The 12,354-nt window shown below is 41.1% G+C and overlaps 1 protein-coding gene across 1 annotated transcript in view; it reads right to left on the reverse strand.

Moving 5' to 3' along the window:
• Positions 1-558: 558 nt before the first annotated feature.
• DYRK4 (dual specificity tyrosine phosphorylation regulated kinase 4) overlaps positions 559-12,354 on the reverse strand; it is a 67,926-nt gene continuing 56,130 nt past the window's right edge. Inside the window, exons 10-15 of the mRNA XM_023549039.2 lie at positions 11,514-11,595; positions 10,619-10,791; positions 8,095-8,155; positions 3,518-3,647; positions 1,403-1,578; positions 559-840 (exon numbers count right to left, since the gene is read on the reverse strand). Of these exons, the coding sequence (XP_023404807.2) occupies positions 593-840; positions 1,403-1,578; positions 3,518-3,647; positions 8,095-8,155; positions 10,619-10,791; positions 11,514-11,595 (870 nt within the window). The 3' untranslated portion in view covers positions 559-592. The remainder of the gene's footprint in view (positions 841-1,402; positions 1,579-3,517; positions 3,648-8,094; positions 8,156-10,618; positions 10,792-11,513; positions 11,596-12,354) is intronic.

Consider the following 12,354-nt stretch of genomic DNA (forward strand, 5'->3'; position numbering starts at 1 on the left):
AGCCATCATCAAAATGACATTAACCATAAAGAGAAGCAGAGTTGATAAATGGAAAGGGAGTCTGACCTCTACAACCTTGTTTGAATTCCTAGCTCCTGTTGTACCTGAAACTATATCCACCCCTCCTGATTTTCCAATTACATAAAGTAACAGATGTCTGTTGTGGCTTAAACTAGTTTGAATTCAACTTCTGTCATTTTCAAACAAGAATCCTGACTGACAAAGAGTGGCAGTCTTGAGTGAGAAGGAAGATTTATTTTATTTAGAGCTCCATTAATGATGCTGTAACATTGTTTGAGTATAAAAACCATTGTTTTTGAACCACTAAACTAGCTATAACGTTGTTTAAGTATAACAACCACTCATTGTTTTGTCTGGTTGGAAGCAGAGGGAAGGAACTTAGGTGCAAATAAATTCTCCCCCATCCCTCTTAAGAGGAATCATGCCAACTGGTCGTGTGAATTATTTTTTTAAAAAAACAAACCTTTATGCGTTAAAAAACAACAATCTGGAGTACTGTACAATATAAGTGCTGTCTCTAATACAAATCATCGGTCAAAGGTCAAGAAAAAGGACACACCCTCAGCCAAGGTCAAACAATGGGTGGTAAAATGTTTGTGTTCTTGGGGGAGGAGTTCTTGCTTTGATCCCCTGCGAAGGTTGGGGACTGCTCTGGCCCAACAAGTGCCTCTGGCTTTCCTGGAGCTTCTGCTAGATGAGGCAGCTGGACACCGTCAGCCCTGTGCTGCAGAAAGCCCTGCCGATCACCTGCGTTCTGAACCGGCTTCAAACTGGCTACATCTCTTATTTTGTCTGTAGACTCTTCTTTGGTGATCTCATCTGCACAAGGAGAGAGAAAAAAGAACAAGCTGCACTCAGATATGAACTACATTGTCCATTAGGCAGTAAAGGGCTTTGAGAAAATCCTGGTGGTAATGATATTTAAAAAGACAAAAATCTCATTGACATTGAGGAAATTCTTACTCATAGTGACTCTCTATAGGACAGAGTAGAACTGCACTATAGGGTTTCCTAGGCTGTAACCTTTATGGAAGAGGACTGTTACATCTTTCTCTAATGGAGCAGTTGGTGGGTTCAAACCACTGACTTTTGGGTCAATAGCTGAGCGCTTAGCCACTGCACTGCCAGGGTTCCTTAGGGAGTTAAAACGTAAGAGTAAATTGAAAATCCTAAGGATAACAGGCAAAAAGTGACATGAGGACCCAGCTGGAGCCAAAAGTCCTGGAGAAAAATCTCAAAAGGCAGAGAAGAAGTGACAGCCTGCAGTGATGTAGCCCGAATAATTATCCAAACTCAAGTTCAGAGAAATTGGCACAAATCCTCCATAGATGCCTAGTGTCCTGGCCTTTGGAAATGAGACTGGCTATTGAAGGGGCTGTACCTTTTTTGCCCAAGTGGTGATGCCCCTGAACCTTGTTCTTCTTTCCCTCCAAGGGGAAACTGAGACTGGGCTTCCTCAATGCCTGGGGCCTGGGCCGGGGTTTGAGGCTCCGTGGCTCATGAATCCAAGCATGCTTGAGGGCCTGGTCAGGGGTCATGCGAAGAGAAGGTTCCCATCTACACACCAACAAAGCCCAGCAGTGGTTATTGTTCTATTTTCCTTTTTAATATTAAGACATTTTTAAGAACCTAATAAATGTTTCATTTAAGATATAATTCAAAGATATAATAGAACAGAGATTATAACATATAACTTAAAGGTACTGGGGAACAACTATTGAAATAATTTTTTGTAGAAAAAGTAAATACCAAGCTAGGAAATACATTAGAGCCCATGTCTTCCAGAATTCCTAGAAACTCTCTTACAATAAATAATAAATCTCCTTGGAGGTCAGTAAACTAAGATCACAACAAAGAAATGCTTAATTTCAACTCCCATACTCTGGAATTTGGGTCTCCAAATATATCACAAACAGAACTGGAAAATGCAAGAATATTAAGATTTATAATGGGACTCGGGTATAATTCAGCCAAACTTCTAAAACCAAACACATCTGACAGAGCTATAATGTGGAATCTTTCTCCTGTTTTGAGTAATTTCAGTGACAAGGTACCATCTCAAAGTGCCACCTATTCTCATTTTGATAAACCCCAATTCTTTAAAAGTTCTTCATTTTCGTTGAGCCAAAACTCACTTCCTAGCCATTTTTATCCTAGTAACTTTTACCCAAGCCCTAATTCTACCTATTGGCATTATGCAGAGTAAGACAACTAATCCTTTTATATCACAGTCCTTCAGCTAGCTAAAGACATTCACATCGCTACTGACTACTGATCACATGAAAGGGTTTCCACCTTCTGAGATAGGAAATATCAGCTGTTGCCTAACTGGTGTCCATCATACTGGGAATATCTCCTATTGTAACTGCAGGTAGATGGCATTAACATCACAGACTCATTAAGGTTATAAACAACTCAAGCTCCCAGTTCTATGTGAAATGAACTGCTGTTAAGCTACCTCTTCCCTTTCCTGAACTTCTAGAGTTAGCCTATAAAGCCTAGACACAGGACTTTCCATTTACCGTACTAAATTTAACTCAAAACATTTAGCCTCTCATTCCAAACAACAGCTAATTAGCAACATATGGAGTAATAAGGTGACAATCCGTATCAGCTTGACTGCCTCTTGCAAGTTGTGAACAACCAGACCTTTGCCCTAAAAAAAAAATTTTTTTTTTCTTGGTTCTGAGATGTTTCTGGATGATTAAGGTTTTTGGACAACTCACCTCTGCCTCAGTGGTGAGTTTGTCTACAGCCTCGACAAGAGGCTGGGGTAGGGTAGGAGTAAAGATGAAGTACAGGATCCTTTTCTACCCCCTTTATTCAGATGAGTAGCATGTACCCCAGATGGCAAAGCTTCCAGCAGTAAATGATGGTTTACCATCTGAGCTGGCAACTAAATTCCAGGATGTGCCAATGCCACAAGAGCAATTTGCTAAAGCTACTCCATCCCACTGGAAGAATGAGAGAATATAAATATACTGCCTTCTGAAAATACTAAACAACTGTAGGACTGACAGAGTGAGAAGGGACCTTCGGAGTACCTCATTTTATAGAAAAAGACACTGAGGCCCAGAGAGCAATGATGACTTGCCAAATATTGCTCAGCTGCTTTACTGGCCACTCAGTGGAGATTGGCTTGGAAAACCTCTTTAATAGTAGTAAAATAGCAACCCCATAAAAAAAAAAAAAATAGCTAACATTTTCTAAATGTCTTCTAAACTGGGTGCTGGCTGGGGGCTTTATATGATAGTTCCATTTTTACTAGGACTTGACTAAGGTAAAGAACCTAATTTCTAAGACTCAAAATATGCATATGGATTCTAAAAAGTTGCACAGCATATTTTATAGCTTACCCTTTCCCTTCATTCCTAATACAAGAAGATTTATTGTTATTTTTATAATTGTCTCCCAGCCTCAGCTTTCACAGCAAACATATGTGAAAGGACAGTATTTAAGAGGAAGCCCAGATGCAAAAATTACCCAACCAACTCACACCAAACACCTTCTGAGAAAGTCAAGGAAGCTGGTGTCGTAGGTTTTCAGCACCATCGTGAGATCCTTGGAGTCCGGGTATCTTTTTTTCCCCCTGTTGTTGGTTATATTTTTAGGAAAACCTTTGGAATCTTTAGAAATACAACATTCTGTATTTAGTTCCAGGTGTGAATATCCACGGGTCATATCATAGCTGTTCACTCAGCCCTGCTGCTTCTTGGCGTGGTCTTTGGCAGCTGTCTCACTCTCTGTCTTACACTCCCCCACACCCCAACCCACACAAGCACACACATAGTCTCAGTTAGTTTAAACAACCACATGTAGATTAGGCAATAAATACAATTAAACTTAAAAACCAATTTTTCCTACTACCCTGCATGTTTTGAGCCTCCTTCCCACCACCTCCTTTCCCAATCAGATGGTTTAAATGGCTTAGCATTAACCAAAGTAGTAGTAGTGGTACTAGCAACAGCAATGGTAGTGATAATAGTAATAGAATAAATCTGAAGTGACAAAAGCATTCAGCTCTGATCAAAAAGGATATTGTCCATTTCTAGATTATCTATGCCCATACTCTTTCCCCTTTAGCCCAATAAAGTGAGAATTTGGGACATTCACGGGTATAACAAGAAATCCATTTCAGCATTAAGGATTTGCTTTCAGAGCTCATAAGCCACACAAACAAAATTAACCTCATTACATCTTTATACTCACACCAAAAATTTTGTCCATAATTGAAGTGATCAAACTTGGTTGGTTGCATAGGACATGGCTTCAAATGGCTTTCAGCCATTTCCACAGGTTAAATCCCTCACCAAATGTATGATTTGCCGTCCCTGAAAAGAAGCCCTGAAGGCAGTTTCAAAGGTTCCCAAGAATACTTCTCACATTGCTTTGAAGGTGATACCATTCATTTGGATGTCTAGATTCTAGTTTGCATGTTGAGAAAAGTTGGTCACTTCGTTCACACCTTGCAAATCTGCATGCTTATGGGTGTATAAGCACACACACAATTTACACATGCAACTGAATTCCCCAAAAAACTCAGTGAGGTTCTTTAATGGACAGTCTAGAAAGTACACAACAAAGTGCTTGTATTACTTTTATAACCATGCCATTTACAGGGCCTCCCCTCAAAAACTCTGCTTTTATTGTATTCCTGGAAGACAGACTTCCATGAATGTGTATGTGCAGACATACTAACACAGGTATCTGCGTGTTTATATGGACAAAAATGGGCAGGGGTATTGTGTAGGGTAAAGGAACTGTGAGGTCATAAAAATTCCCACCTCCTTTTTGATTGTGTCCCCAGTGCTCCCACCTTATCCTGTGTTCTTTCTTACAAATGGCCACAGAAGAATCAAGCACACAGGCTTATAAATAACATAGCTTCTAAAGCTATATTAAGTAATTATTTTTCTTGCACAAGTTTTTCTCACCCCTCTGGTCCTCCCCAATACCTACTTTTGTTCTCCCCCTCTTTGCTGCCTGGGCACCTAAGTATCTTACCACTTGGGGGCAACAGCACTTTGCTACTAATTGGGAGTATTAGCTAGTTGAGGCTGGGGGTTGAGGAGCAGTTGGCAGGGGCCTGAACCTGGGAAAGGGAGAGCCAAGAGCTGAAGTGGACACAGTGTTTCCCAAATTCACCTTATCATAAGAATCACAAGAAGGTGTTGTTAAAACATAGAATCTTGGGTCCCACTCCAATCTGCAATATCACAGTTATAGAGGAGGTGCCTGAAATTAACATTTTTCCCAAGTGCCCTGGTGGCACAACAGTTAAGCACTCGCCTGTTAACGAAAATTTAGTGGTTTGAACTCACCCCGTAGCTCCACAGGAGAAAGACCTGACAATCTATTCCTGTAAAGATTACAGCCTAGAAAACTTGTATGAGGCAGTTCTACTCTGTCACATGGGGTTGCTATCAGTCGAAATCAACTCCATGGCACCTAACAACAACAACAACAACCAAGTGCCAAATAATTCTTAAGATCGGATAAAGCTTGGGAAACACTAAAAAGGAAGCAGTTCCCTACGCAGTCACTTCTTACACAGTAATTGAAGACATGTAGATGTTACTACCAAAGCCACATCACCATCCAAAAGCCTAAGGCTGATGATAGAAATCGGGTACTCTACGAAATGGGCATGATAGAAATTGGGTACTCTACGAAGTGGGCATGCATGTCTTTGGTACCTTCCTACCTAGCTGCCCTATAGTCCCTTCTACTCCTCACTTCAATGCTACCTCATGAGTTCAGTGTTATAGTCTTAAGATGTGACTGCCCACAATGTCTGTGTCTAGCAAAAGGAAACTCTAATATCCCCACTTTCCTTTCCTAAAATCCTTCAGAAGGCTGAATTGTAAGTTAAAGAAAAAAAACTCGTTGCCATTGAGTCAATTCCAACTCATAGCAACCCTATAGGACTGAGTAGAATTGCCTCGTAGGATTCCAAAGACTGGCTGCTGGATTTGAACTGCTGACCTTTGGTTAGCAGCCAAGCTCTTAACCACTGCACCACAAGGGCTCCAAACTGTAAGTAGTGGGAGGGAAACATCTATTTAAGGTCAAGAGACCAGTCCCATTGTTTCATTTATAAGTTAGAACAGAGGGCCAGCCATGTCCTCTGCCCATAATCAGACTGATCTGGAAGAAAGGCAAGCACGGGGGCACGGTTCTAAGGCCAGGAAGGAGGTACCTCAGAATCTGGGAGGAAGTATGTATTATTTGAAAATGTATACTCAATATATTATGTGCACTGTATTGTACAATATAAACTATAGAAAGTCAAACTCAAAAAAAATTTCAGCAGACGGGCATGTATAGAAGACAGTATTCTAGGGAGCCTCAATTTTACAGATGAGGAGAACAGGACAGAGTCAGAGATATAGTAAAAAAAAGATCGTAGTTATTTCAACATGCCTACCTGGTGGTTGCCCAAACTAGGGTGGGGGCTGTACTGTTCTAAGGTAACCAGGGCACTGTCCTTGCTTACAGACAACGTCTTCAGAGCTCTGGCCATGATGTTCAAAGATTTAACCATTGGTATGGTGTGGACACCAACCAATCAGAATGGATGCCAGCCTTGGCACTGAAGCTGGATCATGGAAGACCTTTGCTTGCCAGGCATTAACCTTTCAGTTTCTGGATCATAAAGAGATCAAAGGAGTTCTGCGAGAGGGTTCAGGGAGGCGGTGGCTGTGGCAGGGGCTCAGGGCTGTGGCTATTTACCATCCGGTATGGAAGTGGTCCAACATTGTAATGGCCACATGGCTGAACCAGTACATGCTGAATGATCATCAGCTTTGCTCACATGACTAAACCCCTTTTGCTTATTGTGGAGGATCCTTCATGTGACCTGTCTCCCTCACTCTGAGGTCACTCTTGCTTGAAAATAAGAGATGGAAGAAGGACCAGGATTAACTGGGATTTGACAGGCAGCCTGAGCCTATGAACTAGAATGACCACATGGCTGGTCAGAAATGTTCTAGAGGGCAAGGAGTGTGCCTGTGGAGTCCCCTTCCCCTCATGTCTGGCTTTGCTCCACTTGCCTGAACTTCTGACCACTATGGTTTTTCCTAGCTGGGAATCCCTTAATTTCTCTTGGTTCTTCAGAGGGATTTCTGATCTGGGACTTCATCTTTTTGGTGCACAGTGCCCTGGAAGCCCTATCAATCTTGTACAGCAGCACTCAAACAGAAAGGCAAAAGATCACAAAATCCAGAGCCTGGGAACTCAGGAGGAAGCAGCATGGGACTGGGAATGAGGCTTAATTCCAGCAACCACACAGATGACCTGTATATAACTGATCAACCAAAACATCCCCACAGCAAAACTGCTCAGACAGTCCTGAGTTGCAATGAACCCGGATGATAAAGGTTTGGGGGATTAAGAGATTTTCAGTAAGGAAGAATAATGCTTCATTAATGACAGAATGTAGTAATGGAATTATCCACTGTTCTTGAAAAGAAGGTTCTGCTCTTTGATTTCCCTGCACACTGAGGTGAAGACATAATAATGTGAGAGGGCAAGTTGATTGGGAGAGGCAGGGGGAACTTCTAGGAGAAGGCGTAATTGTAATCTTTTGGGTTACACTTCAATATAAAGAAAAAAAAAAAACTGGACCAATAAGCAACATCACGATAAACAGAGAAAAGACTGAAGCTGTCAAGGATTTCATTTTACTTGGCTCTATAATCAATGCCCATTGAAGCAGCAGTCAAGAAATCAAATGACATATTGTTTTGGGCAAATCTTTTTGAGATTTTAAAATGTGCTGATAGATCTTCGAAGCAGGAACCTGGTTTTCTCCTAATCCTATGTATTTTCACTGCTAAAACCCCATCCCCAATGTGACTCCCCACACCCTACCCCAGCCCATTCTCCAGATGCCATCTGGCACCACTTCTCAGCATCTTTTTACTTCTCTAAAAGACAATCCTAATCACAGCTTGCCCTTTGAGATAAGGCAAAGTGAATACCACCAAATGGGGTTTAGGGTATGGGAGGTGTCTTTAAGGCCTATGACACCTCATAAGTCACCATGGGAAAAAGACAGAACAGGGGACTTACCAAAGAATGTCTGTCTCCTGGAGGCCGTCTGAATGAAGCGCGCTGGTGGCAGGCCCAGCACCTTCAACAAGTACAATGCAGTTTGTTCATTCTTTGTGGAATCAGTCACAGACTGTTAGAGTTGGGTGGGACTTTGGTCAAACTTTCCTTCTACAGCTAAGGACTTGAGAATATTAAGTGATAACATCAAGTCAGTGGCTGAACAGGCCCAAGCCTGTCTCTAAACTCCTAATCCAGGGCCGCTTCAGTATCCTGAGAACCAACACTGGCCATGTTATTCTAAATAGACTTCAGTGCCAACTAGAAGCAGGCCACTTTTGATGACAGAGCAAATAAACCAGTGTACATACTGGCCATACCTGACTTTAGAATGACATATCTCAGTATGGAGCACTGGGAAAAGAGGAGAGTAAAGGAGATGGGAATCATCAGATGGGCCTCAGACTACTGTAAGGCAAAATACCTTCTTGAAAAAAAGCATACCACCCACTTGTTCACCTTTCTCCACTACCACCCAGAGGTGTGCACAGACATAGAGAAATTATAGTCACCCTCAGTAGTGGATCACCTGTCCTTGCAGCTGGAATCTGAGCCATAATCTATGCTTGACCTCACCCCCCTGCTCCTCAGTCCCACTGACACTGAGGTCAAGAGGAAACTGACTCTGTTCTAGGGCAGAAGGAACCTTAACCCAGATCCTATACACCCCATTCTTGTTCGTACTGGAAGTGGGAATGATTCAGCGATGCATCATAAAATTATTCAGTATCAACCTTCGAAGCCATCTACTTGGATCCCCTCATTTTACAGATATTCAGGGAAAAGAAGTCACTTGCCAAAGAGACAGAGGCAGGGCTAGAGCCCAGGTTTACTGATTCCCAGGCTAGTGCTCATTCACTGTAGCTACCATTTATAGCTATTATTACCTGAATTATTTTAACATTTTATTGTTAGTTTCAGCTATGAAATGAAATTATTTATATTTAATAATTCTTAAGGGTTTTTTTTTTTTAAGGGTGTGTCTCTCTGACCATCTGTGACATTGAAATAATCTAGAAAAGAGAAATTTGGCATAGATAGACGATAGATAGATAGATCTTCGTTCAAAGTCAAAATATCTTTGTTCACAGGGAAAATCCTAAAATGTGAAATTTCCAAATTTTTAGGATTATTTCCCTGTTTTGTCTAATTTTACTCCATAACAAGACGACTCTAAGTGAAAGAGTAATATATATAATTAGTACTCATTTGATGAGTCTTGCTTAAGTTTTTTTGGGGGCGGGGTATGGCTATCATCATATGAGTTAAGACACTGAATGACCAATGATCGAACAATAAAGATATAAGTCAAATAATTTTTAATTCTTTGTTTTCAACAAAATTGAAATAAGTGTATCAGCTGATTGATTGTTTAAAATATTTTTTTGATGACTGATCATAGTTTGGTTTTACCACACAGTTAGTCAAAAGGAGTCAAAGGATTAGTCAACATGGCTAGAACAGGCTTCCTTCCAGCACTCACGTCTATATACACCCAAAAGATTGGCATGGAATCAATCCTGAACCTTTTCTTTCTAGCAATAAGTAATGTTTATCTACAGGAACAGGAATTAATTGGAAAAAGAGAAATGCCAGTTCCATGCATTTCTCCAAGAGTTGTATGCCCAATAAAATTTTATATTTTATGCTTAATAATTATCAAAATATATGCACTAATTATATTTTAAGGATAACTCATCAGGAAAAAAAACATTTTTAACACATGGAGCTTATGGCAACTGAAAAGAAAATTTAAAGGTATAGGATTGATAAAAGATTTCAAAATATAAGACCATATTAACTTAGGATAAAATTCTGTGGAGGAAGTAGGATGAAAATATGAATTCGAGGAAAAAAAAAACAAGCAAAAGAAACACGAAACTGTTAAAGAAGAACTTGTTCATGTACTTTTCAGAGGATTTTGGCGTATGTGACATCATTATTGTTTTCAGATTCTTTTGGATATATTTGAAAGAGTGGTATACCAGGTTTAAAGTGACACTATTTACAATATGCTGGAAATTATACCCTTTGCAACTATTTTTGTTGTTGTGTGCAATCAAGTGCATTCTGACTCATAGCGAACCCATGTGAGAGAATAGAACAGACCCATAGGGTTTTCTAGGCTGTAATCTTTATTTATTTATTTTTTTAATCTTTATGGGAGCAGATTGCCAGGTCTTTCTCCTGTCAAGTCAGTGGGTGGATTAGAACTAGAACCTTAAGTTAGCAGCTCAGCACTTAACCATTGAGCCATCAGGGTTCCTTTTGTAACTATTTAAATTGAGGATGAAAATGTAAGAAGTCAACTCAACAATGTGCAAGTGGGTACTTGATTTCAAAAAATACTTTTTAGGGAACATCTAACAACAACAAAAAAAGTTTGCAGGCCACTACCCTAGGCTAGTCTGATGCAGCCCAACGTCGGAGAGCTGCAGCTATCCTGCAAATCTCAGACCCAGCTGTGGCCTGGTGTTGCCCTCACCTCCATGATGCAGGCCAACTGCTCCACTTCATTCTCCCCAGGAAACAGAGGGTTGCCTGTGTACAACTCTGCCATGATGCATCCCAGGCTCCACATATCAATGGCCATGTTGTAGGGGTGACCCAGAATCACCTCTGGGGATCGGTAGAATCGGCTTTGGATGTAGCTGTATACTGCAGGGCAGGGAAAGAGAGAAATCTTGTATGGGAAAAACCTCCCCCTTCCCCCAGACCATCCTTCTCCAGGATACCTTCTTAGATGAGGGTGGGTTATAATTAAGCCTCCCCAACACCTGATGAAGATCAGACTACAGCCTTCAGTATGGATTGCACCTCGACATAAACAAACGAACAAAAAACTGGACCAATAAGCAACATCATGATAAACAGAGAAAAGACTGAAGTTTTCAAGGATTTCATTTTACTTGGATCCACAATCAACGCCCATGGAAGCAGCAGTCAAGAAATCAATCAGCATATTGCATTGGGCAAATCTGCTGCAAAAGACCTCTTTTCAAGTGTTAAAAAGCAAAGATGACACCTTGAGGACTTAGGTGCACCTGACCTAGGCTGTGGTATTTTCATTCACCTTATATGCAGGCAAACACTGGACAACAAATAAAGGAAGATGAATTGATGCCTTTGAATTACGGTGTTGGCAAAGAATATTGAATATACCACCACGGACTGCCAGAAGAACAAACAAGTCTGTCTTGGAAGAAGTATGGCCAGAGTTCTCCTTGGAATCGAGGATGGTGAGACTTTGTCTCAGGTACTTTGGGCATGTTATTAGGAGGGACCAGTCCCTGGAGAAGGACATCATGCTTGGTAAAGTAGAACAAAAAACTAAAACAAACCCATGGCCGTCGAGTCAATTCTGACTCATGGCGACCTACCTTTCTGGTGTTCATAACAGCTTGATCCAAAGTCAATAACTTTAACTGAGACTTGGCCCTTTTGGTATAGCACTATATTCTCCTAGACAGAAGAAATCAGATAGAAGTCATGTTTTAATAATCTTGCCCCAGCCCTGGTCTCTCCACTTACCCAAATGCTCACTGTCCTCCAGGGCCTAATTCATTCAAAATGCTACCACCTCTAGGTGGCCTCCTTCCACACACAAAAACCCATTGCCGTTGGGTTGATTTTGACTCATAGTGACCCTATAGGACAGAATAGAACTGCCCCATTGGGTTTCCAAGGAGCAGCTGGTGGATTCGAACTGCCAACCTTTTGGCTAGCAGCTGTAGCACTTAACCACTGCACCACCAGGGCTCCGGCCTCTTTCCATATCGTCTCCAAATCCCATTGTCCTCCCCTTCCTCTGACTTTACATTCTACTCGTGGTTTGTTCCTCTTGTTTGGACCCAGAATTCACTGCTTTGCAGTGTTTCTTTCACATATATTTTGATATTTCCCCATGTAGATTATAACTCCTGAAAATTTGGGTTTACTTTAATCTTCTTTGGCACCTGGTTTTATATCTTGCTAGCAAAAGGCCTTGGAAATGCCACTGAATAAAACTTTTTGACATTTCATTAAGTGTCCCTGCTGACATACTGCTGTGACCGTAGGGTGCAAAAAAAACCAAAAAGGTAAATTTGATTGGGGTTTGTGATTTTTATGTTGACTTTGGTAAAAATGTGAAAGCATTCAGAATGTAGAACCTGAGTATCCAAGTGTTTCAGCAGGGTCATAGATAAGACGGAAGAGCTCTGGGTTCTCCTCTCAGAGTCT

Source organism: Loxodonta africana, chromosome 4, assembly GCF_030014295.1.
Source record: "Loxodonta africana isolate mLoxAfr1 chromosome 4, mLoxAfr1.hap2, whole genome shotgun sequence".
NCBI classification, from domain to species: Eukaryota; Metazoa; Chordata; class Mammalia; order Proboscidea; family Elephantidae; genus Loxodonta; species Loxodonta africana.